A 26,361-nucleotide genomic window follows, 5' to 3' on the forward strand; every position below is an offset into this window, starting at 1 on the left:
ATAGCAGTGCCGTTTCTCTCCGTCTTTTATTGAGTCGTGAATCAAATCATTACAAAGCATCCAACGTTGCAAAGTAAAGAATAGAAAAGCTCCTTGTCTCCTCAATAACATACAAATATATATGTAAATACTGGAGGGAGTTCACTTCTCTAAACCAATAGAAACAGACATTACCTCATAGATAATAAGTCCATATGTCGGTCTCCTTCGAAACCCTGAGAGCCTAAATCCTATATGAAAAAGCTACTCTCTACTAGGGCCTGATGGACCATGCCATAGACATTCATATAAAGAACACAAACACACAGAAAGAAAGAAATAAGGAGAGGAGGGGGCTCTTACACTCAAGTTAATATGAAACAGATGTTTGATAATGTATTTGGAATGGAATGTCCCAACACAGCATTTTCTATCTTGGACAGACCTGAGATATACCTATTTCTGACAGAAATATAGGTGGGCCTAACTTAATTTAGTTACATTAAAGTTTTGACTATTCAAACACAAAGGCTAAAGCCTCTTCCAACCTTAGCTGCTATATGAGAATTATCTATGAAATCTCTCTGCCATGCAGTAATAAAAATCTGTGCGGTTTCAGTACAGTAAAACAAATAGGTATGGCACGCAGTCCCATCAACCGACATTAAGGGCGTTGCACTAAAATTAACTGACGTTGACAAAAGTAAATATGTACTGAACGTAAACGTTGTCTACAATTGTGCTACAAGCTATAAAGCCGTAGATGTTTAACTGTGCGTTTCGCTGACGTCATTACGCATTGACGTAACATCCTGCCCACACATTCTTTGATACATAGAACATATTGATGAACTGATTCCTCTTAGGAGGTTAACACCATTTTTTTTTTTTTTGCGTCACTCGTATTGTTTTTCTATGTAAACTAGCACTAGTGGACTAGCGGACACTTTGGACGTTGCGCCACGCTTTTTAGACGCCGTACCAAGTTACAAAGTACGTCTTTTAAACACTTTCAAACACGCGTCTCGAGATATTTGCGTTCTACTCGCGAGAACGTTTCGAACTGAACGCCCCCTCAGAACTCTGGTAAGGTGGTTCCATGTTATTGCACGATCTTTGTGTTTGCGATTACGCTGCAATGTGTTCTGTACCACTGTGGTGCACCTGCTAGAAGGCAGACGTTGCGCATAGTCTGCATTCAAAAGTTTGCCGACGTTAAATATATTTTTTAAGAGCTGTCTACTCCAACTCTCATCACATGTCGACGGAGGATTTGTCCACTTCTGACAGCGAGGCTGCCTTCGCGGGAGCCGGGGAGCGATGGGCGCCCGTGGGAGCGGTGGCCAGCCCGGAGGATGAGCAGTGGAAGCGGGACACGCAGGCTGGAGCAGCGTCGTCCGGCGAGACAGACATGGTAGCGAGGCTGAGAAAGCTTGAGGACGAGCAAGAGCAGCTGAATTCATCACTTCTCGCCCTAACATCACACTTTGCGCAAGTGCAGTTTCGACTCAAACAGACTGTCCATGCTCAAAGCGAGGAGAAAGAGAGGATGCTGCTGGAGCTGGAGGAGTTTGCTTTCAAAGGATGCCCTCATGTCATCGGGTGCAGAGTACAGGACGCCCAGATGTTGGAGAACTCTGTGAGTTGGGTTGCGTTCTGTCTCAGTGGTTGTATTTCAAAACCTAGTTATAATCCCTGTAGAAAAGAAAACGCTGGTTTGCTGGTCTTTGTTTTGTTGGTCTTGCTGGTCTCTCAACCTGATCATCTGAAAAGTGCTTGAAACCACTTTGAAAACCTGCCCAGACCCGCTAAGACAAGCTTACTAGCTTAGGTTATTTTGAAATGTCTGTGCTTCCAAACAAAACACACACTCTTACAATCATATACAATGTATTACAATAGCAACACTATAAAGAAAAATCGTCACGTGGGTTAATAAATATTGTATGGGCAGTAATTCATAATATCATCCTTCATCAATAGTAGCTAGCCAGCTATCATTTGTCAGTAGTCCGGTATTCCAGTTTTATAAAATACTTCATTCCCTTTCTCTAGCAACACTGTCAGTCAAAATCAACTTAAACTCATCATTCAATAGGTTATATAAATAAATGTTCAATAATGTCTATGCTTCATATGTGTCTTTTTTTACTTTTAGTATTAATCATGAATTAGTCCTTAAACAGTGACGGAGACTTGGCACCATTTCAATCCTCTATTTGTAAATGTTAAATTTAAATTGTAAAGATATAAATTAAGCTTTTTATACAGTTGAAGTCAGAAGTTTACATACACTTAGGTTGATGTCATTAAAACAAATTTTTTAACCATTCCACAGATTTCATATTAGCAAACTATAGTTTTAAGTTGTTTAGGACGTCTACTTTGTGCATGACACAAGTACTTTTTCCAACAATTGTTTATACACAGATTGTCTCACTTTTACTTGACTATCACACTATTACTAATAGTACTATTGACTATTACTTGACTATTTTACTTGACTATCAGTGGGTCAGAAGTTTACGTACACTAAGTTAACTGTGCCTTTGAGCAGCTTGGAAAATTCCAGAAAATTATGTCAAGCCTTTAATTGGATGTGTAACTTTGGATGTATTTTAAGGCCTACTTTCAAACTCGGTGACTCTTTGCTTGACATCATAGGAAAATCAAAAGAAATCAGCCAAGATTCAATTGTGTACCTCCACAAGTGTGGTTCATCCTTGGGAGCGATTTCCAAACACCGGACAGTACCACGTTCATCTGTAAAAACAATAGTACACAAGTATAAACACCATGGGACCACGCAGCCATCATACAGCTCAGGAAGGAGACACATTCTGTTTCCTAGAGATGAAAGTAGTTTGGTGCAAAAAGTGCAAATCAATCCCAGAACAACAGCAAAGGACATTGTGAAGATGCTGGAGGAGACAGTTAGACAAGTATCTACACTCACCTAAAGGATTATTAGGAACACCATACTAATACTGGGTTTGACCCCCTTTCGCCTTCAGAACTGCCTTAATTCTACGTGCCATTGATTCAACAAGGTGCTGAAAGCATTCTTTAGAAATGTTGGCCCATATTGATAGGATAGCATCTTGCAGTTGATGGAGATTTGTGGGATTCACATCCAGGGCACGAAGCTCCCGTTCCACCACATCCCAAAGATGCTCTATTGGGTTGAGATCTGGTGACTGTGGGGGCCATTTTAGTACAGTGAACTCATTGTCATGTTCAAGAAACCAATTTGAAATGATTCGAGCTTTGTGACATGGTGCCTTATCCTGCTGGAAGTAGCCATCAGAGGATGGTACATGGTGGCCATAAAGGGATGGACATGGTCAGAAACAATGCTCAGGTAGGCCGTGGCATTTAAACGAAGGGGCCTAAAGTGTGCCAAGAAAACATCCCCCACACCATTACACCACCACCACCAGCCTGCACAGTGGTAACAAGGCATGATTGATCCATGTTCTCATTCTGTTTACGCCAAATTCTGACTCTACCATCTGAATGTCTCAACAGAAATCGAGACTCATCAGACCAGGCAACATTTTTCCAGTCTTCAACTGTCCAATTTTGGTGAGCTCTTGCAAATTGTAGCCTCTTTTTCCTATTTGTAGTGGAGATGAGTGGTACCCGGTGGGGTCTTCTGCTGTTGTAGCCCATCTGCCTCAAGGTTGTGCATGTTGTGGCTTCACAAATGCTTTGCAGCATACCTCGGTTGTAACGAGTGGCAAAGTTGCTCTTCTATCAGCTTGAATCAGTCGGCCCATTCTCTTCTGACCTCTAGCATCAACAATTTTTGCATTTTTGCCCACAGGACTGCTGCATATTGGATGTTTTTCCCTTTTCACACCATTCTTTGTAAACCCTAGAAATGGTTGTGCGTGAAAATCCCAGTAACTGAGCAGATTGTGAAATACTCAGACTGGCCCGTCTGGCACCAACAACCATGCCACGCTCAAAATTGCTTAAATCACCTTTCTTTCCCATTCTGACATTCAGTTTGGAGTTCAGGAGATTGTCTTGACCAGGACCACACCCCTAAATGCATTGAAGCAACTGCCATGTGATTGGTTGATTAGATAATTGCATTAATGAGATATTGAACAGGTGTTCCTAATAATCCTTTAGGTGAGTGTATATCCACTGTAAAATTAGTCATATATCGACATAACCTCACTCTCACACTCTATCAGTGTTTAGCCTTGTAACGAGGTACTCTGGACTTTCCTCTCGTTCTACTGCAGTGTAAACTACTTCTCTGCATCACTGACTTATCTACTATCATTCCCGGACCTCACAAATGGATTTAATCTACGAGTTTTGCGAGTGACGCTTGATCTACTTCCTTGGATCTTCCTCACCAGTTTGTTCACGTTCCTCTACAAACACATAAAATAAGTGACTCTGTGAATTCCCAGTTTACCGGATCCCTACTCACCTGTTTGAAACTTACCTTCTGAACTTTGAGCATGCGCTTATGCTCAGGGAACGTGACATTGAAAATGCTGAGGATTCTTCTTGTCTGGAAATACTTACCATGTCCACTGTTTATGCACCTGACTCTCCTTTGATCTGGTGGGATGTCGAAGTTACCAGTTTGAGCACAAGATGTGCATTACCTTTGATCCAGTTTGATATTGATGTTACCTGTTTGAGCTTAAGATGTGAATTACCTTTGACTCTGTTCAACATTGAAATCACCAGTTTGAGATCAAGACTTGATTTACGTGTGATACTGTTTTGATATTGAAATTACCATTCTGAGCACCAGCCATGACTTCCTGTTATCCTGTTTGATATTGAAGTAACCCACTGAAGCTCCTGTTACCTGTTGAATAAACTCCCACACCTGGGTTCACTACAAACCTGACTCAGTTACACAAGTTCTGTCTGGAGGAATGGGATAAAATTCCTGCAACTTATTGTGATAAGCTTGTGGAAGGCTACCCAAAACATTTACCCCAAGTTAAACAATATAAAGGCAATGCTTCCAAATACTAACAAATTGAATGTAAACTTCTGACCCACTGGGAATGTGATGAAAGAAATAAAAGCTGAAATTAATAATTCTCTACAATTACCCTAACATTTCACATTCTTAAAATAGTGATCCTAACTGACCTAAGACAGGGAACGTTTTCTACGATTAAATGTCAGGACTTGTGAAACACTAAGTTTAAATGTTTTTGGCTAAGGTGTATGTAAACTTCTGACTTTAACTGTATATATGTATATTAAAAAAACTATCAGCGACTATCTGTGTTGATTTTTGCCGTTAACGGAGTTCCAAAAATCAACTATCTGCACCGATTAATCGTTAAAACCGATATATCGGTCGACCTCTACACTCATTAATGTTTTGACAGGTCCCTGTTGAAGAATCCAGCATAAGCTTTGGTCTTTACTGGTCCAAGTCTGGTCAGGCCGATCATGCTGGGAGATCAGCTAAGACCAGCAAACCATATTAGGCTGGTTTAAGCTGTTTTTTTCCAGCAGGGGTGAACACCAGCAGCACTAAGAACACACACCAGATCTCAACTATAGCTCTAAACAAATGCTTTGTTGCTGAGTGGAATTAAACTATCTCAAATGCATGTAATATACAATGTCATCAGTCTTGTTTTGTTCCAAATAGGCCTGCTTCGATGCTTCTCAATAGCCTTTGCAACAATGTGCACCTGTGATACACCCATGATAACACAGACCTCCTCCCACCTCACATGCACCCCACAGTCAGCCAATATAATCTCCCTGTGCTGCTCTCTAATGACATTCTGTTCTTTTGTTTAATGGCCTCTGTCTGTGTCATTCAAGTGCTTCATTGTATTTGAGTGTTCCTTTGTGTAAAGTAAATACTGCAGAAGGAAAATGTTTAAGTCAGTCTTTCTCTGCATTTCCTTCTGTTATTTCTCATATGCTGGAAAATCATGTTACTCCTAAGAGAGACATATTAAAATGCTTTCCTTTCTCTTATTTCCTTCTCTGCGCACACTTTGCTTGCAGGATGAACTGGTGAGTACTATGAACCTAAACCCTGTGAAGTCCATACTTTGTTTTAGTGGTGCACTGATCTGGAAATTTGAGGCCGATACCGATCTCAGATTTTCATAACACTAAGATCGGCCGGTCATAATATGCCATTTGCCACACTTTTGCAAGTTATATGCTGCAGTTATATGTTTATTCCCCACACAGTAAAATTACAGTAACACTTTACAAAATGGTTCCATTTGTTAACTAACAATATTACTGTAGTTAACATGAACTAATGAACTTAATGTTAGTTAAACATATATCAATACATTTTTTAAATCAAAAGTTGTATTAGTTAATGCACTATGAACTAACAATGAACAATTGTATTTTTATTAACTAACATTATGATTAATAAATGCTGTAAAGATATTTTGTTCATTGTTTGATCATGATACCTAATGCATTAATGTTAAAGAATGGAACCTTTTTATTAAGTGTTACCAAAATTACATAAAAATTACATTAATGTGAATTGCTGACATTTATTTGTATTGAAAACAGTTATTAATAGTTCTGTTGTCAGTATCAAAAGGTCATTGTGACATACTGGCAACCAAAAACTATGAGAGCATTACACACAGCAGAAATGTGTTAAAAAATAAGAAACATATAGACATTTCAAGCTTTAAAACTGCTCCAGTCAGAAATCATTAATATCTTTGGCGTTTTGCTGTAACACAAATCACTAAATATTAAGTAAATGCGTGAAGATGTAGCACTGAGATGAGTGACTGATGAGATGCTGAGAGAACTTGGAGAGCCACATGTTTGATTGACACTGCGAGTGAGCATATTGAACGGAGTGAAGATGAAAGTGTTCTCGATTCCTCAAACAGTCTCTATCGTTCAACACAACATCTGATTGTCACGACTCGCATTACATCACATATACTCATATTTGTATTTGCGTATTTATTTGCTGTTTAATTAGTTTTTATACCCATTAGCAGTGTCTTTATCCTCTTCGTGCTCACAGTGCAGTGAGTCAGAATTATTACCGTAATGACTAGAAAATGGGCAACTTAATATTCATACGCGTGTAATTCTTACACATTTTTAACCTCTGTCATGCTTCAATGGCTGAGCAAGTGCTCATTCATTAGAGGAGCAGTGTATGTTAGGGCTGGGAATCAATTCCAAAAATAATAGATTCTGAGGCATTGGGAATCGAAAATCGACTCTAATGTTTGGAACCGATTCTGCCTGGGAAAATTGACTGAAATTTTTTTTCCGTGACCACCGAACTACTACACATTACAGAAGCCTTTACAGCACTCCTTTAATTCACAAAAGGATTATAAAATTACTTCAGCTAAACGATCGTCAACCTAATTCTGAATCTTTTGCAGTTCGTCAGCCGTAAAATATGCTCCTTTAAATCTGTATGATGCAATTGCATTAGCTCGTCACATCAGACAGCTGCTTTCCAGGCCTATACTGTATTCCGCCAGTATTTTACTTTGGATCAAAATCATTGTAGGCCTATAGTAAAAACTTCTCCGATGTTGCAACACCTGTCTGCAGGAGTTGGCATAGGAGGATCAAGTAACAGCGAGTTAGCTTCCCAGTTTTCATCAATAAATTGGTAGGTTAAAGTTTAAATGATGAATGGACTGCACTCATAAAAGCAAGAGTCTAAAATGTCTCTATACATTCTCAATATTTTTTACAGTAGGCCTATGTTTTAAAATGTTTTGCATATTTGTTTTTCATTCTTTTTACACAATTTTACATAAAAATGATTCTATGAAATCAAATTCAAAACCAACATTTTTAATACGCATTATGAAAAATATTGTAATATTATATTAAATAAACCAGTACAAAAACCTGGATTTTAAAATAAAACATAAGTGTAAAATAAAATGAAGTGTATATTTGGATGTTTTTATTTACTGTAGCCGTCAAAAGGTAGTGGACAACTGCATACTAATATAAACCTCTTTATAACAAGATCAACTGATGGGTGGTAACAGGCTATTTCAATGTAGATAAAAGTTCCCTTAAATGGATCCTGAAAGAAGTGTTGCACTTTGGGATGTGCATCAAGGACCAAATTTAATACTAGAATAGACCTATAAATCGTAAATGTCATTCATTCTTAAAATGAGCTGTTTATTATGAGATTTAACTTTACCTCCCTTTTTTAATAGAATCAAATCCAAAATGTCTGGAATCGAACAGCCCTAATGTATGTGCGATAACCTGCATGCTGCAAAAAAGATTGGCTCTAAATCTAGACACGATCGGCGATCACGAAAAATTATTTCGTGGAAATCATTGGTGCTCGTGCGGTCGCGGTTCTCATCATGGGAGAGGAATTACGAGTGGAGCCGAGCGGCTTACGAGCAGCTCACGATCTCCTGATCGTTTTTAAACTGTCTAAAAAATGTGGCCGTTGTCGGCTTGAATTTGTGTGGTGTGTGTGCGGTTGAATGAGCCGATTTGGCAATCTACCTGAAGTTGACCAATCAGGAGAAGGTGTTAAAACTCACGATCAGTGAAAACGGAGTGTTCATGAACCTTTTACACATTTGGAGAAAACTATGTTTTCCCCATATCGTGCACAACCACGTCACTGTGAAGGATTCTACAGAAATGCCATGCTGTTCCCTGCTCTTCAAACAAATAATTTGCCTTACGGGTTGCGTTAGAAAACTAAATTTATCACCCTGATGGAGAGGGTTTTAAAATTTCCATCATGGTCTATTTTTATTCGTCATATTTGCATTCATTTCAGTTCTAGGGCTTCGTTTAGGGCGATTTGTTATAACTGAATATGCACACGATAGTGGACATGAAAGAAGATTTATTTTTAACTCTCCATGTGCGAGTCTGGTGAAACAAAGGACTTCTAGGTTGAAAGTTCTACCGGCCAATTAACCGAAGCACTAAAACAAGATTTTTAAACTTTGCTGTGTGCGGCTTTAAAACATGGACAAGACTTCTTCAGAATGTCTGCTATCAACATGCAAGTAGTGACACAGATGAGAAGAATTCTAAAACTAAATAATACAGGTAGCCTACTCCACTTACATAACTCAAAATTCTACACAAATTGTCATGTTTGCGCTTAAAATTAAAAAGTGTAACCTTCAGAAACGGTGCACGAATTTTGCACACTTTTTAATTTTGTACATTTTGTGCACTTTATTATCATGCAGTAACTGACAGTAACACACTGATGTTATGATTGATGTATACAGTCATGAAATATCACAGCCTCCCTTCGAAATCTGAATCTCTCAAATGTTGGACAGCATTTGTAATATCCCATTTTTTTTTTTTTAATCGGCAGATGAGTTTTCAGCTAATGCAGCCCCTGGCCATGCCAGTCTTTTTTATTTATAAATAGCAAGCTACGAGGAATTAAAGCAATGTCCTTCTCTGGCTTTATGTCTTATAATGATAAATAGTGCAAATATCCATGCGACTTTTCCGGAATTTGCCAGGTCGTTAAGTCGTGTTGTGTATGATGCACCTGTACGGTTTTCAGATAAACTGACTCGTAACGTGTGCAGGGTCTCACGACCTCCCGAGTCTCAGAACTGGCATGGTGTGTGCCTGGCTTAAGACGAATATCGGACTATTTTGATTGGTGGCTGATCGATCAGTGCACCCCTACTTTGGTGTAGTTCCCTCAATAGGAGAGAGGATGAACTACTCTTTCTCGTTATTATGTTAGGCAGTTACATTAAGTACCTCCATACATAATGAACAATATTAGCATTACAGGCCTGTAATTCCTCAATGATACAATTAGACTACTTACCTTAAGGCCATTTTATATGAATATGTTGTGTAAAAAGCAAGGTCGATTTTGAATTGCAAAACTGGCTAAGCAATGCTAAACCAATTGAAGCAAACCAATTGGCCCATTATCCTTCTCCAGAGCAGATGCAAATATGATCAGCTACAATGTAAGCAATTTTAAGTTTGACTTTAGGCTAAGATTATGTGTTCATGCTTTTATAATATGCAGAGTGAAAGAGAGAAGAGGGAGCGTTTGGAAGCTCAGAGAAAGAAGCAGAAGGAACTGATTTTCCAGCTGAAGACCCAACTTGATGACCTGGAACGCTTTGCCTACCAGGAGGGAAGCTATGACTCATTGCCTCAGTCTGTCGTCATGGAGAGGCAGAGGGTACGTGTTGTCCGATAATACCCTCTTACACTGTTGACATAATTCTGAAAGTTATTTTTTCTTTGGATCTCATACACTTTAGATGGATAGGAATAGTAAACATTACCCTAAAAACCATTGTTGGGGCAGGTGGATGATGTTCATTAGTATATGTTCATCCTAAATAGGTGATCATTGACGAGCTGATCAAGAAGCTGGATGTGAACCTTAATGAAGATATAGGGAACCTTACTCCAGAGGAGCTCCGGCAGAGAGTGGATTCTGCCATAGCTCAGATTGTCAACCCAGCCAGAGTTAAAGAGCAACTGGTTGAGCAGCTCAAGACCCAGATTAGAGACCTGGAGATGTTCATTAACTTCGTACAGGGTGAGGAGTTCTGCTTATGCTTGTGCTTATGCTGCAGAGCCCACTGTATTTCTGTTAGTGCATTCTAGTACATCTAGTTCTGGCCTATGTAAACTATGTTGTCATTAGTTGCCTTTGTGTTTGGTGTGCCCATGTAAAATAAATGCATTCGCTGTCCCTATCTTGCCCTTCTCAGATGAGGTGGGAAACCCTCTGTTAAATGATGGTGCAAACAGCCAACAGGCCCGAGCAGCTGGACCAAACACTGGAGCCACTAGAAGGATGAAGCAAGGTGATTGCACTTCAGTTTGTTATATTCTTATAGCTGCATATACTTTCTTTATTAAAGGTGCCGCTGTCTGTTTTTTATTGGAGTACTACACATCAATTATCTCTTCAACCTAACAGATATCACTTGAAATAGTTGTCTTAAGAAATCAAACCTGTCTCTTTCATTATGTTTAATAATGCATAAATGCACTTTTATGCATAAATGCACTTTGAAAATGTTATTTCAGTCAGACTAAAACAAGTAGTGTTCTTTCTAAAAATGGTCATGTAAATGCTTTAGTCTATTTTATGTGAAGTTGAGCTACACAGTGTGATTATAGCTTGGCTTCATCTTGCGTGTATACATGTTAATCAGACCACAATTGGTCTCGGCGTTGTCCACGTACTCCGAAAGACAGAGGTGACATGAAATGTGTATTACTGGCACTTCCTCTGCTGACTGTCTTTTTTTAAATATTTGAATAGGCTTTGTGCCCTGTTTACTTGGACAGACAGATGAAGATTGTTGCTTGACCATGCAAAAACCAGCTGTAGCTTGATTATAACTGCGCATGTAAATGTACTGGGTGACAGCCCTAAGTTAAATAACATTTTCATGGGGCTGACCCACATTTTGTTTTAGCCGATCAGGAACACTTTCTGCGCACAAATAATTTTGCTCGTTCAGGATTGCTTGCATATGCCTACATAATGTTGATTACCACCAAAAATATTTCTACTTGTCCTTCTTTTATTACAAAAAAAAAACATAATTGCGGTAACAGTCAGGCACTTACAGTGAAAGTGAATCGGGCCTGTTCATAAACGTAAAAATACACATTGTTTTAGAGGTATAGCCACAAGGCGTAAACATCGTGGGCTCTATTTTCGTGAGTGCGCAAAGTGCAGAGCTACGTGCAGGGACCCTGCACTATGCACAATGACGTCCTTTCCAATTTTCATGAGAGCGCTAATTCTAACTGCAATTTACATGCCAGGCCAAAGCGCAAGTGGCGGTGGGTTTTAGAGTTTGCACTTTCTGTGGGTGTATTGTATGTTAATGAAGTGGCACTAAGCGCAACTTGCTATTTTCCTGAGATGTTTCAAAAGTGCTAAAATGTGCTCTTTTTGATTATATTTTTATTTCTTTTGAAATATAATTTTAATTCAATAAATGAATACAATTTTTCAAAATCAAAATTGACTGGTAGAAGTGATGAGTGTACCAATACAGTCACTATTAATACTGAAATTATAATTATTAATACAATTTACATTCCCTATAATTTAACATAGTGTACATCCAAATCCTGATGAGAATAACATTTTCTAAGCATTTAAAAGGAGCATGTCCATATTTCTATTATTCTAATTCATTGCATACAGTCATTAACACTACCCAATTCTTATTAATGTGCTGTCTTTGCTTTTTTATATTGCTGGAGCAAAAAGGAATGGACTATATAATAGGAAGAAACTCTGAATTCAATTGCACTTAATCCAGCACCTTAGCGCATTGTGCGTACGATTTCACCAAAATCCACTTGTGCCTAGACTTAGTGCATGCTTGCACAAAAAATCAAAACTTCATGGCCAAGCCCATTGACTTTGCGCTTATGACTTAAGGCATAGTGCTGCGCTTATCACTAATGCTCCTAAAATAGGGCCCCATATGTGTTAAAACAATTTTAGTGTGATAAAACCACTTTTTAACCCTATATGTGTAAGTTATATCCAAGATTACAAATTTGTAGCTATGACGGCATAACATCATAAAAACCCTGTAAGTGATTTTATCACACTAATATCATGTAGTACAGAGATTGGTTAACTCTCAAGTCATGTTAATGTGTATAATGTTTACGTCATGTGGCTATACTTTTGAAACTGTGTATTTTATGCTTATGGATTGGTCCCATTCACTTCCATTGGAAGTGCCTTTCAGTAACCGCCATTTATTTTTGTATTTATTTTAAGTTAACGAGCGACGAGTCGAAATTATTTTCTGTGGTGATCAACATTATGCCACAAATGCTGTTGATTGCTTTTAACTTTTACTGAACCAGGAACATTCCTTTATAATAAAAGATTACATAACTACATGACTACTACAACATTTAGGATAAACAGAATTAACATTGACAGTATGAACACCAGTGAAGTAAGAAAGACTGTTAAGGGTTGTAAATGTTAAGATTTACATTAAAGCAAATAAGAATTGAATTGTAACTTTAAATTCTTTCTTGCTCCCCAAAGTGGACCCTGAACAGGCGCAGAGGATGCGAGAAACAGGGCTTCAGCTGATCCAGAAAGCCTTAGCTGTGCTGCAGATATTTGCTTTGAGCCAGTTTGGATGCGCTGCGGGGCATATGCCCCAGAATGTGTGGTCTCAGGGGGGCGAGTCTCAAGATTACGGCCCTCTGCTGAAGAAACTGGATGGAGCTGTGGAGCACGTACGTCTCCAAGCCTCTCGCCAGCAGCCGGCCCCTCAGGTGGAACATGTGGTCAGTTACACCACCTGCCTGTCACCAGGAGGACCTCGGGACGAACTCACCGCTTCTGTACGAAAGGAGTTGGCCGTGGCACTGCGGGACCTGCTAGCCCATGGTCTGTACACTCCTTCTCAGGGCATGAGCCTGGTGCTGGCGCCCATTTCCTGCCTGTTGCCTTTCAGCGCATCTCCACAAACCTTGCATCCATGGGAACTCTTTGTCAAGTACTATCGCTCCAAAAATGGCCAGGCCTTTGTGGAGTCCCCTGCCCGCCAGCTCTCGCAGTCTTTTAGTTTGCATGTAGGGGACGGTCCCGTGACAGTCACACCAAAACAGTCTCTGTTATGGGCCATTCATACTGTGCTTAAAGAGCATGGGAGATATAAACGTAGTGTAGACTCCGAGTTTAAGGCCTTAGTGTGCATGGCACTCAATGAGCAGAGGCTTGTGTCCTGGCTCAACCTGCTGTGTAAGTCTGGGACGTTAATACACTCGCACTACCAGCCGTGGAGCTACATGGCCCAGACGGGCTTTGAGGGTGCTTTGCGCATATTGGGCCGCCTCAGCCATCTCAGGTTCAGCCTACCTGTCGACTTGGCTGTCAGACAGCTGAAAAATATTAAAGATGCTTTTTGAGCAAACTAAAATGCTGGAAGTTTGTGTAATATAGAAAAGGGTATGCAGTTGAGTATGCTATAGCACTAATTATCTGATTAAAGGGATAGTTCATACCAAAATGAAAATTCTTTTGAGGTACTCTGATAGCGCTTTTCCACCAACATGGTTCGGGGGTGGGTTCCTGGGCCGGTGCGAATTCTTGAACTGTTCTGCTTGTTTCCACCACAGAAAAGGCGGTGCGGGGCCGAAAACCTGGTCGACACCGGCCCCAATACTTGCTGGTAAACAAAGAATCGCAGATGTCCTGATCTCAGTCATTTATTATATTTGTCAACTTTGTTAGCTTTCCTTACACTGTTTTCCTCTTAATTTGTGCATTGTGTTGTTCAGTAAGGGCATTTTTGACCAGCTACTCTACTTCAGAAGATTGCGGGCTATCTGTCAAGTAAACTTAGGGATTCTCAATAAAGACGTAAACATAATATTATATGCTATGGCAAAACTCCAAATATAACCATCTGCTAGGGCTGGGCAATATGGCAAAAAAAAATCTAACAATATTCTTTTTCATATCATTCGATATCGATATTTATCATGATATTGAATCACATTTGCACATTGCACATTTTTTTAATTTCCAAAAAAAGAACAGAAAACAAAATCCTTAAAAGTCTAAATAGTCTTTACAAAACTGCATTGGGGGCCCAGACACAGCCAATGCAGTGGTGTCCGAGGGATCTTCTATGAAAATATTACAATATTTTATAGAGTTTATCAATTGAGTGCAGTTGGATATGAATGTTATAAGATGATCTGTTCATTTTGAATCATAATAACAGTATATATATATATATTAGATTTTTTTTTTTACATTCAAATTATTTTCATATTTCTTTACATACAGATAAGTATGGGGGCATAGAAGCCCTTGTGACTGAGGAAAGATACTTTATGGGGGTTCAGGGAGAAGTTCTCCAGAGAGAAACTTTTGAAAATGGAACTGAAATCTATTAGTTTATTATTAAAGGCTTGGAACATATTAATAAATAAAATTGATTAATAAAACTAAATTTATAAAGAATTGACTTTATGGTCTAAAGGCGCCCTGGAAACACGCACCTCATGTTTACATGTGGGGGAAAAGAGGATGCGGGTGCGGCCCGGGACAGGGCATCATTGAGGCGTGTTTCAGTGCCAGAGAAAAATATTCAAGAATACAGCGCAGAAAGATCAGATATGATGTAACAGGTACTGTTGTTTTGTCGCTCAGCACGCACCAGTGGAAACATACGACAAGAAAGACAAACTGCTAGTGTTTTTAGCAACACTCATGTCTAGATGTAGAACACAGGCTAAATATCGAAAATTACTCAAAAGCTTATCGTCAATATTGAGTTTTTTTTTTTTTATCACGATAAATATTGATATCGTTTTATTGCCCAACCCTACCATCTGCTACACCAATGTTAATAATTATTCCACTGTAACAGTTTACAGAATTTACCAAGTTAAGCCATAGTTCATACAAAATAATGTGCTTGCATTACCTGTCGTCTTTAGCGTAGATGTCATCTCTGACAATCTTGTTAAGCAATATAATACAGTTGGATTGCATTACTCCGTATATTAAAATATGCCATCAAAAACAAGAGTAAAAGCTGATTTATGGGCAGGTAAGGTAGTCGCGTAACTCATTATGTCACCATTTGTTTCTGAAGTCAGTGGAAAAGTGCAGCCGGCTTACAGAAGATTCCAGATTGCCCTGGGCGTGAACCAGCTGACACAGGCTCAGCACACAAGCCATCGCCATATTGGTGGAAAAGGGCTATCAGAAGAATGAGTACTCTGGAATAAGAACAGTTAATATAAAAGTTCTTTCAAAATGAAGCAATTTAAGTACTTTTTAAAGGGAGGGTTAACCTATGAGATGGTTCACCAATGTCTCATCATTTATTCACCCACATGCCAACCCAGATGTGTATGACTTTATTTCTTCTGCTGAACACATAGATTTTTAGAAGATTTTCTCAGCTCTATAGGTCCATAGAATGGATTGTGATCAGCACTTTAAATCCTCTAAAAACACAGACAGTGAGCATAAAGGTAATCCATATGACTCCAGTGGTTAAATCAATGTCTTAAGAAATGATATGAAAGGTATGGGTGAGAAACAGATCAATATAGAAGTCCTTTTTTGCCAGAAATGTTTCTCTCTGCCAAGTAGGGGTGATATGCATGAAGAATGTGAATCACCAAAACACAAGAAGAATGTGAAAGTGATCTGTTTCTCACACACACCTATCATATCGCTTCTGAAGACATTGATTTAACCACTGGAGTCTTATGGATTACTTTTATACTGACTTGTGTGAATTTTGGGGGTTCAAAATTTTGGCACCCATTCACTTGCATTGTATGGACCAAAAGAGATTAAATATTCTACTAAATATCCTCATTCGAGTTCAGCAGATGAAAAAAAGTCATATATATCTGGGATGGCATGAGGGCGAGTAAATTATTTTTGGGTGAACTATTCCTTTAAGGCTCAACATTGATTTTGGCCCACATGCCTCCTGTCTCCTCTTAACTTAAGAGGATGATGAAGGCAAATGCTGCACCAGTCACACCTCATAGGTTCAATTTAGGATAAATTGCTTAATTCAGTGACCATGAGCATGTGACTGCATCCACCTACTATACATGCAGTCATGCACATTCATAAACATGTAACTTTTTGGTGGATTTGTTATGGCCAGCTTTTACCAAAATCAACAATACTACTGTATGTAGATTTATTACTTGAACTCTTCTCAAGGGCCGTGTTAGAGGTCATTGTGTATGTTGGAGATCATCTACTGTATATAAATTAGGTAAACATGAACTAAAGTGAAATGTTAACTGACCACTTTAATGCGATTTGTTTAGTTATAAACCTTATGAGGCCAAGTTACAATACAAAAACTGAGATTGTACTAAATTATTGGACAGTGGTTCACCCTCAACAAATAATATTGCTTTTCATTTAATAGTGGTTTGTATTTGCATTACTTGAGGTCTTAACATTTCAAACACTGGAAGTGTGCATATCAGGTTTGGGTCATTTCAGCTCTGTTACTCCTTGTGTGTCCTGATCACTGTCTGAGAAGACCATGCATGCTGGTGAGACCTCACCTAGGTCGAACAGTACACTTAGTATTACTTGTCATTTAGTACAAAGTGAGAAAAACAATAACATATAAATTGTCAACAATGTTGGTAAATCACTGAATTCTCTCCACTGCTTTCATTCCACTGCCTGGCCCATTTCAACCAGTTGTCACTTGAAAATGATTGTAGAAAACTGATGAGATTATCAGAAACCTGTGAGCACATGAGGTCAATAGAGTTAATCATATAACCATAATGAATATGAGACTGATTTGCTTTGCATTAATATTGACTGAATTATATAAATTGTATGTTCTGCCACCATTCAGAGGCTCTGCTTGAATATGTGTTGTCAATTCTTGTTTTCTGCTCTAAAATATCGAATGTACAATCATTGAAATTGTATCCTGCAACCTGATTCCACATTACTTATTAAACCACCCTGAATACTGATTTAACAAATGTATGGAGGAAGAGGGGGTGGTTCTTACCTTCTCCAGTAAATTGATTCAGGTTTCAATGTATTTTCCTGCACCATCCAGATATGTATGGATGTTTGTGATACATTTTTCTTTCTTCATCTTTCTTCATCAAAACAGAATTTAAGACTTAGGATTTCATTTCATGCCTTTAAACTATGCAAGTGAATGTACTCCATTTTTTGATGGTCCAAAATATATATTTAGGGTGCATCAAAATAATCCATAAGACTCTTGTCGACAAATAAAGTTCTTTTGATTATTTTGAGCAGTAATGTGCTTCCTGACTCCTCCTACACGTGACACATAACCCTACCAACAATTTTATGTCATCCCTCTTATGAGCGCACGTCACAGAGATGTACGGAAGCGAGTATACAAGGATTTTTTTGTTTCTAAAAATAATAAATCATTTGCATTCAGAAGAACTATATTTGTCGACTGGAGTCGTGTGTATTAATTTGATGCAACCTAAATATGCAATTTGGACCGTCAAAAAAGTACATTCACATGCATTGTTTAAAGGAGAAGGCCTGAAATGAAATCCTAAAAATCTTAAATTCTGTTTTGATGAAGAAAGAATCTCATCAAAACATTGTGGATAGCCTGAGGGTGAGTACATTATCAACAAATTTTCATTTTTGGGTGAACTATTCCTTTAAAGGAGAAGCAGCACCAAAACTGAGTGTTTCTGACAGAGGGTCAGAATGAAGGTGGAAAATCATCATGTTTTACAAATGTATGACTGTTTTTTTGTGCAAATAATGTTACTAATGTTATAAGTAAGCATGTCATGACCGCTTTATTGGTCTCAATTATGCCATTTTATCTTTTCTTTGTCTGGAAAGACAATTGGCCTATTTTCTATCCTTTTGGTTCATCTTTGTGTTCATACTGTATCTCTTAAGGAATTACTGTTCTGTTGTGAATCATTGTTTTATTTGGCACACTCAAATTATACCTTCTTGCTCCTTCCATGACATATCAAATAAGCCATGATTTAAAAACAATAAAAAAAACATATCTTTGCCATGCTTTTGGCAAAAATAGAAAGATTAATATGGTAGAATAGCCATTCTGAACTCCGTCAATTCAATTATCTTTCTCTTTCATCCTAATCTGTATTTTTCCTAGAAAATCTTATTAAATTTGTAACACTTGACAATAATGTTCCATTTGTTAACATTAGTTAACAACATTAGTTAACATGAACTAACAATGAACAATACTTTTACAGCATTTTATAATCTTGGTTAATGTCAATTTCAACATTTACTAATACATTTTTAAAATTAAAAGATGTATTTGTTAACTTTAGTTAATCCAGGAACTAACAATTAACAATTCTATTTTTTATTAACTAATTGCTGTTAAAAATATTTTGTCCATTGTTAGTTCATGATACCTAATGCATTTATGAATTGTTGTGAAAAGTCAAATCAAATTTCCAGGCAAATTAAAAACTGTTTTGTTGTAATTGTTTTCAGTTCGCAAGAGTATCATCCATTTTTTTTGTTTTTACATTTCATTCTGCGATCTTGAACACAATTAAATTAATACAACTTAAAATATGTAGTTTTTTTTTGTTGTATTATTTAATTTTGTAAAAAATGCGAATATCTTCAAATTATTAGAATGGATTTATTTTTTGAGTGCAGTATTAAAACATTCTTGAAACGTTTAGGTAATATTTTATGATAAGGCAGCAGAAGGTGACTAGCTAAAATAAAAACAGTTCGGGCATGCTGTAGAACAAAGTCGACGGAAATACGTCATCCACCACCGGTGTCAACGGTCACGCTCGCGCTTTCCACTTCCTTTCCTGTTGTCGTCGGCCATAGAGTACCATCAGTAAGTTTCATACACGAGAAAATAATCCATATCCATCGACTAAGAAAGAAGCAATGTCGGTCCCACTTGCTTGTCATTAATAGAGAGAATATCCATATCAGTTACATAATATGTTTATTGACTGAATACAATAAAAACGCTAAGAGATAAATAGGATTGTCACTCCGTGTCTTACGAGAGCCTTTTTTCCATCTCCACGATAGCTAAACAAGTAAATGTAGTATGCGTTTATTATCGCTCAAATGCGATACAAGTTAATGTGTAAATAATATGCAATAAACCTGCATTGAGAAATGTTAAATACGTTGAAGATTGTACCAGTACCGTAAAGCTGTTTGCCTGGCTAAGATGTAATGACAGCTACTCATTTTATATAAATATGTCATTAATTTGCTACACTGTAAGTAAAATTACGTTTATAGTACCATTTAAGCCAGTTCAATTAGTGCATTGCTGTTTTCAGTGTTTGGCTATTGTGCTTGTATATTTCTGCTTCGTGTCTTTTTTTTTTCAGTATCCTGACTGAGTGGTTTTGCTCTTGATTCATTATTGTAAACATGTTTTTCAGAGATGGGCAAGTTTATGAAACCTGGTAAGGTGGTTATGGTCCTGGCTGGACGTTATGCTGGACGCAAGGCTGTGATTGTCAAGGTATGTACAGTAAGGTTTCACCCTTTTTTTTAGGGAAGAATGGCCATTATGTTTGGGTAGACTCCCATAATCTCATTTGGCATTTACAACATGACTGTTTTCAATATGAACTCTTGTTTTCAGAACATTGACGATGGCACTGCAGACCGTCCTTACAGCCACGCTCTGGTCGCAGGCATTGACCGTTATCCTCGTAAAGTCATGACAACCATGGGCAAGAAGAAGGTTGCCAAGAGGTCCAAGATCAAGGCCTTTGTCAAGGTTTTCAACTACAACCACCTGATGCCAACCAGGTACGAGCATCCCGAACAGTTGGAGGGAATGTGGAGCTCCAGTTAATGGACCTGCATGGTTCAGTGTTAGGATAGGATGATGTCTTTGGACTGATGTTAATGGATTTTTTTTTCAGAGTTGCATATGTACATGCCACTTCAGGTTTGTGCTGATTGACTCTGAGTGAACAGTGAAATATGCTTTCAGGCATTGTTCTGCCTTTTAGTCCTAATTGTCTAGTTAGTGGACTGTTCTTTATGGGCCCTTTTCACAGACTTTAATGACTCATTTCTGCCTTATTTAGCTGTGCAAGTCTAGCGAACTTTATATTTGCAATTTTTTTAGTTACTTAGTGAAGTCATATCAATATACTCTTTATGTTCCCCTTGAATTTTTTTCTTTTCCCATTTTCTCTCAATTTGGAATGCCCAGTTCCCACTACTTAGTAGGTCCTCGTGGTGGTGCTGTTACTCACCTCAATCCGGGTGGCGGAGGACAAGTCTCAATCGCCTCTAATTCTGAGATGGTCAATCCGCACATCTTATCACGTGTCTGGCTGTGCATGACACCGTGGCGACTCAAAGCACGTGGAGGCTCATGCTTCTCCGCGATACATGCTCAATTTACCACGTGCCCCATTGAGAGCAAGAACCACTAATCACGACCACGAGGAGGTTACCCCATGTGACTAACTAATACAGCTGCTGAGAGAATAACAGTAAATTTGACATCTCTCTCCTGACTGTCATAATCCATCTGGGTTGTAGAAACGTAATGTGGCATTTTTCTTTTCATGTTAGAGCAAATGGGTAAGCAAAAAATATATTTGTTGTGGTTTCCCATTCACAGTTTTTGAAGTTTACCCTGCAATTGTTACTTACGTGTACCAAAACACGGAAGTGTGAAAAGGGTCCATATCAGAGCACCTTACCTTTGACTGCATGCACCCTTGATAAATGTGTGGCACTCATGCATTAGATGTATTGAGCAAAGAACTAAAAAAGGTTTGGGTTTAAGCTGACCACTTTAAAACCATTAATCATGTGTAAAGCGGGAAATGCATGAGAGTGCATTGCGTTGAAATCATTTAAGCTGTATTTGCCACTCCACTTTCCTAGTAAAGCAGGAAAGTATAGAGTCTGACTAGATTGTTGTCCTCTCTTTTACATAAACTGATAAAACAAAATTTGGAGTCTTTAGTTTTTGTCTCTCAGGATCTTAATGGGTGTATATATTCTTGTGTCAAGGGTGCAGAATGGCACATCCAAGTTTATTCTATTTCTTGTGTAATGGTTGCCAGCTATCATAAGACATTCCTCATTACATGTTGTTTTAATTATATAGATTGTTATTGTCTTTAAAACTTGTCAATATTGTAATACCACTCTGACTGTAAAACATGCTTTTCATCTGCCCTATTTTTTATGTCACGTGAAAGTGGTTTTTGTCAGGAAAAACTTAAAAATACTTTGAAAAAAAAATAAAAATGTATTGGAAGATGAGCCCAGAAAAACTTTTATCACAAGTACAGTTAAATAATCTTTTACATAATTGACATATTTTATAGGACTGATAAACCTTTCCTTTTTACAATGTGTTGCATTTATCAATTGTTTGATTACTTCATGAATTTGCCATGAAATAGCCTTTGAGACTGATATGGCAATACATATCAGTTTTAATACTTGTGTCCTATTTCCTCAGGTACTCTGTTGATATTCCTTTGGACAAAACTGTTGTCAACAAGGATGTTTTCAGGGATCCTGCTCTGAAGCGCAAAGCCAGAAGGGAGGCCAAGGTTAAGTTTGAGGAGAGGTATGATTCTGTCCGCAGATGCTGCTCAAATGTTTAATCAGAAGTTTAGTCTTGGAAGAGAAAATAACACCTAAACCAAAGCTTGCTGACGACTTTGTCCTTTTTTATTTCTTTTTAGAAATAGTTCACCCTAAAATGAAAATTTGCTGATAATTTGCTCTCCCTCAGTCCTTCCAAGATGTATCTTTTGTATTCTTCATCAAAACAGAATTTAAGATTTTTAGGATTTAATTTTAGGCCTCCTCCTTTAAACAATGCAAATGAATATACACAATTTTTTGATGGTCGGCAGGAAGCGTGTCATTGCTTACAAGAGAAACTTGCGCAGACCAAGCACCGTTTACTGGGGGGGGGTCCTGACTTGAGATGGATTCTCAAGATTATAAGGGGGCTTTCAGACTCGGCACGTTTGCTGCGGTCCGATTCTGAATGCGATTGTTCCCGGTGACCCCCGCAGCGTTGGTCTGGTTTCACACTCGCTTGATTATATCGAACCCCGGTCCATTTGCATTCATCTTACGTCATCACAAACACGTATGGAGACACACAATGTGACACTTCATTTTTTTTTTTTGGTGCCATTTTTCACTGCAGAGTGAATGACAATTGCGTATATGTGTGCTTCATGGTGTAACTCATCAGACGTCCAGGGGAAGGTGGCTTGCTGCTGCTCGCAAACAGTGTTTTTTGAGGAGAGAGCTGATTGCAAGGAATTAATTAGCATCTTTGTTTACACTGCACGCTTGCGCTCATGTCTAAGGTGAAGTATTCTCCTCATGGACTTTACCAGATTTGCTAGTTCTTGCTGTGAGATGTTACCCCAATCATCCTTCAAGTCACTTGCAAGTTCCTGGACATTTCTGGGGGGAATGGCCCTAGCCCTCACCCTCTGATCCAACAGGTCCCATGGCAGAACACTGACATTCCTGTCTTGCAGGAAATCACTCACAGAATGAGCAGTATGGTGGGAGGGTCATGCCAGGATTAGCCTGCAGGAAGGGTACAGCATAAGATGGTCTTCCCTGTAACACACAGCATTGAGATTGTCTGCAATGACAGCAAGCTCAGTCTGATGATACTGTGATGCACCGCCCCAGACCATGACAGACCCTCCCACTCCAGAGTACAGGCCTCGGTGTAACGCTCATTCCTTCAATGATAAACACGAGTCCTAGCATCACCACTGGTGAGACAAACCGTGAAGATCACTTTTTGTCAGTCCTGTCTGTTCCAGCGAAGGTAGGTTTGTGCCCATAGGAGACATTGTTGCCGGTGATGTCTGGTAAGGACCTGTCTTACAACAGGCCTACAAGCCCTCAGTCCGGCCTCTCTGTCTATTGCGGACAGTCTGAACACTGATGGAGGGATTGTGCGTTCCTGGTGTAACTCGGGCAGTTGTTGATGCCATCCTGTACCTGTCCAGCAGGTGTGATATTCGGATGTACCGATCCTGTTCAGGTGTTGTTACATGTGGTCTGCCACTGGGAGGATGATCAGCTGTCCTTCCTGTCTCCCTGTAGTGCTGTCTTTGTCTTTTGTGACAGTTTGCACATTGCAATATATTGCCCTGGCCACATCTGCAGTCCTCATGGCTCCATGCAGCATGCCTAAGGCACATTCCCGCAGATGAGCAGAGACCCTGGACATCTTTCTACTGACTCTGAAAAAGAAAGATCTCTTTAGTGTCCTAAGGTTTTATAACTGTGACCTTAATTGCCTACCGTCTGTAAGCTGTTAGTGTCTTAACGACTTTTCCACAGGTGCATGTTCATTAATTGTTTATGGTTCATTGAACAAGCATGGAAAACTTTGTTTAAACCCTTTAAAAGAAAGATCTGTAAAGTTATTTGTATTTACAAAATACAGCATCTACAATCTACAGCAAAGACAATTCATCTTTTGTAGAGTGCTGCTCCTTGTGAACAATGACGCTCATCCTGCCGCCGCCTCCACGCGTGACGGAGTTGTGTAGATTATTTTGATGCACACTAAATATGCATTTTGGACTGTCAAACAAATACATTCACTTGCATTGTTTAAAGGAGGTGGCCTGAATTAAAATCCTAAAAATCTTAAATTCTGTTTTGATGAAGAAACTCAGATACATCTTGGATGGCCTGAGGGTGAGTAAATTATCAGTAAATTTCAATTTTGGGTGAACTATTCCTTTAAGAACAATCTTGTCTCGTTTTCAGCTGATCAAAACATTCTTTTTGAGATTGAGGTTGTGATAAACATGTATTCTGTATGATGATAATTAATGTTTTCACTTACAGGTACAAGACAGGCAAGAACAAGTGGTTCTTCCAGAAGCTCCGATTCTAAGCTTTCGTTGGTTTCACAAATAAATCTGTACAAATTCCACAAAGTATTCCTTGCCTTATTTTTGTTGACTTTGGGTACTGATTGTTTTATTTCTTGAGTTTTCACTTGATATGCCTGATCTCTGATTAGTTGAAAAGAGCATCTGAATTCACCAAATGGAATGCCAGAAATGTTTTCAAGGTTGTTCAAGATTCTATTTAAAAAGTGGCAAAAATATATATTTTTAATTAGTTTATTTTAAGATTAATGTATATTGTAAAACAGCCTATTGCTTGCTAAATCAGCAAAACTGTCTAGTGTGGTAATGCATAAAATGCTGGATGTAGCTGATATGGTGTCAGTTCCACAACAAATTTGACAACATTTTCTGAAAAGGATGTAGGAGTATTTGCTGTAAGAGAATCAGCAAATCTGACCTGCTGTGTGAACCATATAGCTATGTGTTACGTTATTGCTGTGCACACATAGAAACAAGAAGATCGCTAATGTACAAGTTTAGGATTTGAGAAGGAACACTTGATCATCCTCCTGAGATTAAGAGCCTGCAAACAAGACTTTGTAATTATATTGTGTATAAAGTAACAATCCTGTTAGAGAGTTCTGAGGTTTCACATGTAAATAACAATTTATCCGTTTATATGAATGTCTATAAAAAGTGGTGATGGAGTGATGTCATACTTTTACATTGCCATAACGAAGGTTTTTACAAACTTTATACACCCACATGTACACAAACCTTAACAGAGCACTATGGATTGGACAGTAAAAATAGTTATTTCCTGACTCGAGATAAAATGTTAGATTTGCTGTTTTTACACAGAGTTTACAGTAAGGCACTTACAATGGAAGTAAATGGGGCCAATTAATGGTGGGTTTAAATTCCGAAATGTGAAGTTTAGAATTTTACAAATGCACTTGCATTAATTCTTAAGTTAAAACTTATTGTAAAGTTGTCTAAATCGTAGTTTTTACGGCTTACAATGTTATGTCATCATGGAAACGAAGTTGTAAAACTGGATATACTTTACAGAGAAAATGTAGGTTTGAAATTTTAAATCATGTTAAACCCCCATTATTTTTAGATTGTTCGGCTGGACATTTTCATTACCATTTGCGGATAGGCGCCTTTCACTTCCATTATGAGTGCCTCACTGTAACCCAGAGAAAAGTATGGACAAGTCAAAATGTATTTGTGTGGTAATCAAGATTATTTTTTAACCTAGAATGTTCCTTTAAACAAAGGAATAGTTCTCCCAAAAATGAAAATTCTCTCATCATTTACTCACCTTCATATACCAGATGTACATGACTTTCTTCTGCTGAACTGAAATGAAGATTTTAAGAATATTTCAGCTCTGTTTGTCCATACAATGCAAGTGAATTGTTACCAAAATTTTGTAGCTCCAAAATCACACAAAGGCTGCATGAAAGTAATTCATATGACTTCAGTGGTCAGAAGCAATATGATCGGTATGAATGAGTCCTTTTTACTATCAATCTCCACTTTTAACTTCTTTTGTTTTTGGCAATTTGCATTCTTTGTGCATATTGCCACCTACTGGGCAGGGAGGAGAATGTATACATGGGAAGTTATAAAAAGACTTATATGCACTCAGTAACTTTTATCTTTGTGTGATCTTGGACTTACACTGACACCTTGCGGCTGGATGCAGCATCATTTAAAATCAATAGTTTTCAGTTTCAGATGCCATTGTAGAAATTTGGTGTTCACAGTCAGCGATCATTACTTTATCAATGAGTGTCAAATAACAGGACAGATACTGAGGTTAAGTTAGTAGTATTCGGCTGGTCGTGATTCTAACATATCAGCCCCCTAGTGTGGACCCTCTTCCTGTAGAATAAAACAGCTTTTATGAGGTTACTGATATGACTGGAGTCTTCATTTTAATATGAGTGGTCATGATTT

General features: G+C 38.3%; 2 protein-coding genes across 2 annotated transcripts; both read left to right on the forward strand.

The window, feature by feature from the left end:
* Positions 1-932: 932 nt before the first annotated feature.
* Positions 933-18,957, forward strand: LOC127647343 (RUN domain-containing protein 1-like). The gene is made up of 5 exons (XM_052131532.1): positions 933-1,618; positions 10,010-10,168; positions 10,336-10,534; positions 10,710-10,805; positions 13,040-18,957. Exons 1-5 carry the CDS (start codon positions 1,238-1,240, stop codon positions 13,909-13,911), a joined length of 1,707 nt encoding a protein of 568 aa, XP_051987492.1. The 5' UTR covers positions 933-1,237; the 3' UTR covers positions 13,912-18,957.
* A 339-nt stretch (positions 18,958-19,296) lies between these two features.
* LOC127647363 (60S ribosomal protein L27-like) lies at positions 19,297-24,477 on the forward strand. Its single transcript, XM_052131555.1, has 5 exons — positions 19,297-19,370; positions 19,939-20,021; positions 20,145-20,314; positions 21,999-22,109; positions 24,386-24,477. Exons 2-5 carry the CDS (start codon positions 19,941-19,943, stop codon positions 24,432-24,434), a joined length of 411 nt encoding a protein of 136 aa, XP_051987515.1. The 5' UTR covers positions 19,297-19,370; positions 19,939-19,940; the 3' UTR covers positions 24,435-24,477.
* The last annotated feature ends 1,884 nt before the right edge of the window (positions 24,478-26,361 follow it).

The sequence above is a fragment of the Xyrauchen texanus genome, chromosome 8 (assembly GCF_025860055.1).
Source record: "Xyrauchen texanus isolate HMW12.3.18 chromosome 8, RBS_HiC_50CHRs, whole genome shotgun sequence".
NCBI classification, from domain to species: domain Eukaryota; kingdom Metazoa; phylum Chordata; class Actinopteri; order Cypriniformes; family Catostomidae; genus Xyrauchen; species Xyrauchen texanus.

Excerpts from the sequence above, each read along its gene's own strand:
- LOC127647343 (XM_052131532.1), top strand. The coding sequence starts at position 1,238 with ATGTCGACGGAGGATTTGTCCACTTCTGACAGCGAGGCTGCCTTCGCG. Across the intron at positions 10,169-10,335 it reads TCGTCATGGAGAGGCAGAGG|GTGATCATTGACGAGCTGAT; the intron begins GTACGTGTTGTC and ends CATCCTAAATAG. Across the intron at positions 10,535-10,709 it reads GTTCATTAACTTCGTACAGG|ATGAGGTGGGAAACCCTCTG; the intron begins GTGAGGAGTTCT and ends TGCCCTTCTCAG.
- LOC127647363 (XM_052131555.1), top strand. The coding sequence starts at position 19,941 with ATGGGCAAGTTTATGAAACCTGGTAAGGTGGTTATGGTCCTGGCTGGA. Across the intron at positions 20,022-20,144 it reads GCAAGGCTGTGATTGTCAAG|AACATTGACGATGGCACTGC; the intron begins GTATGTACAGTA and ends TCTTGTTTTCAG. Across the intron at positions 20,315-21,998 it reads AACCACCTGATGCCAACCAG|GTACTCTGTTGATATTCCTT; the intron begins GTACGAGCATCC and ends CTATTTCCTCAG.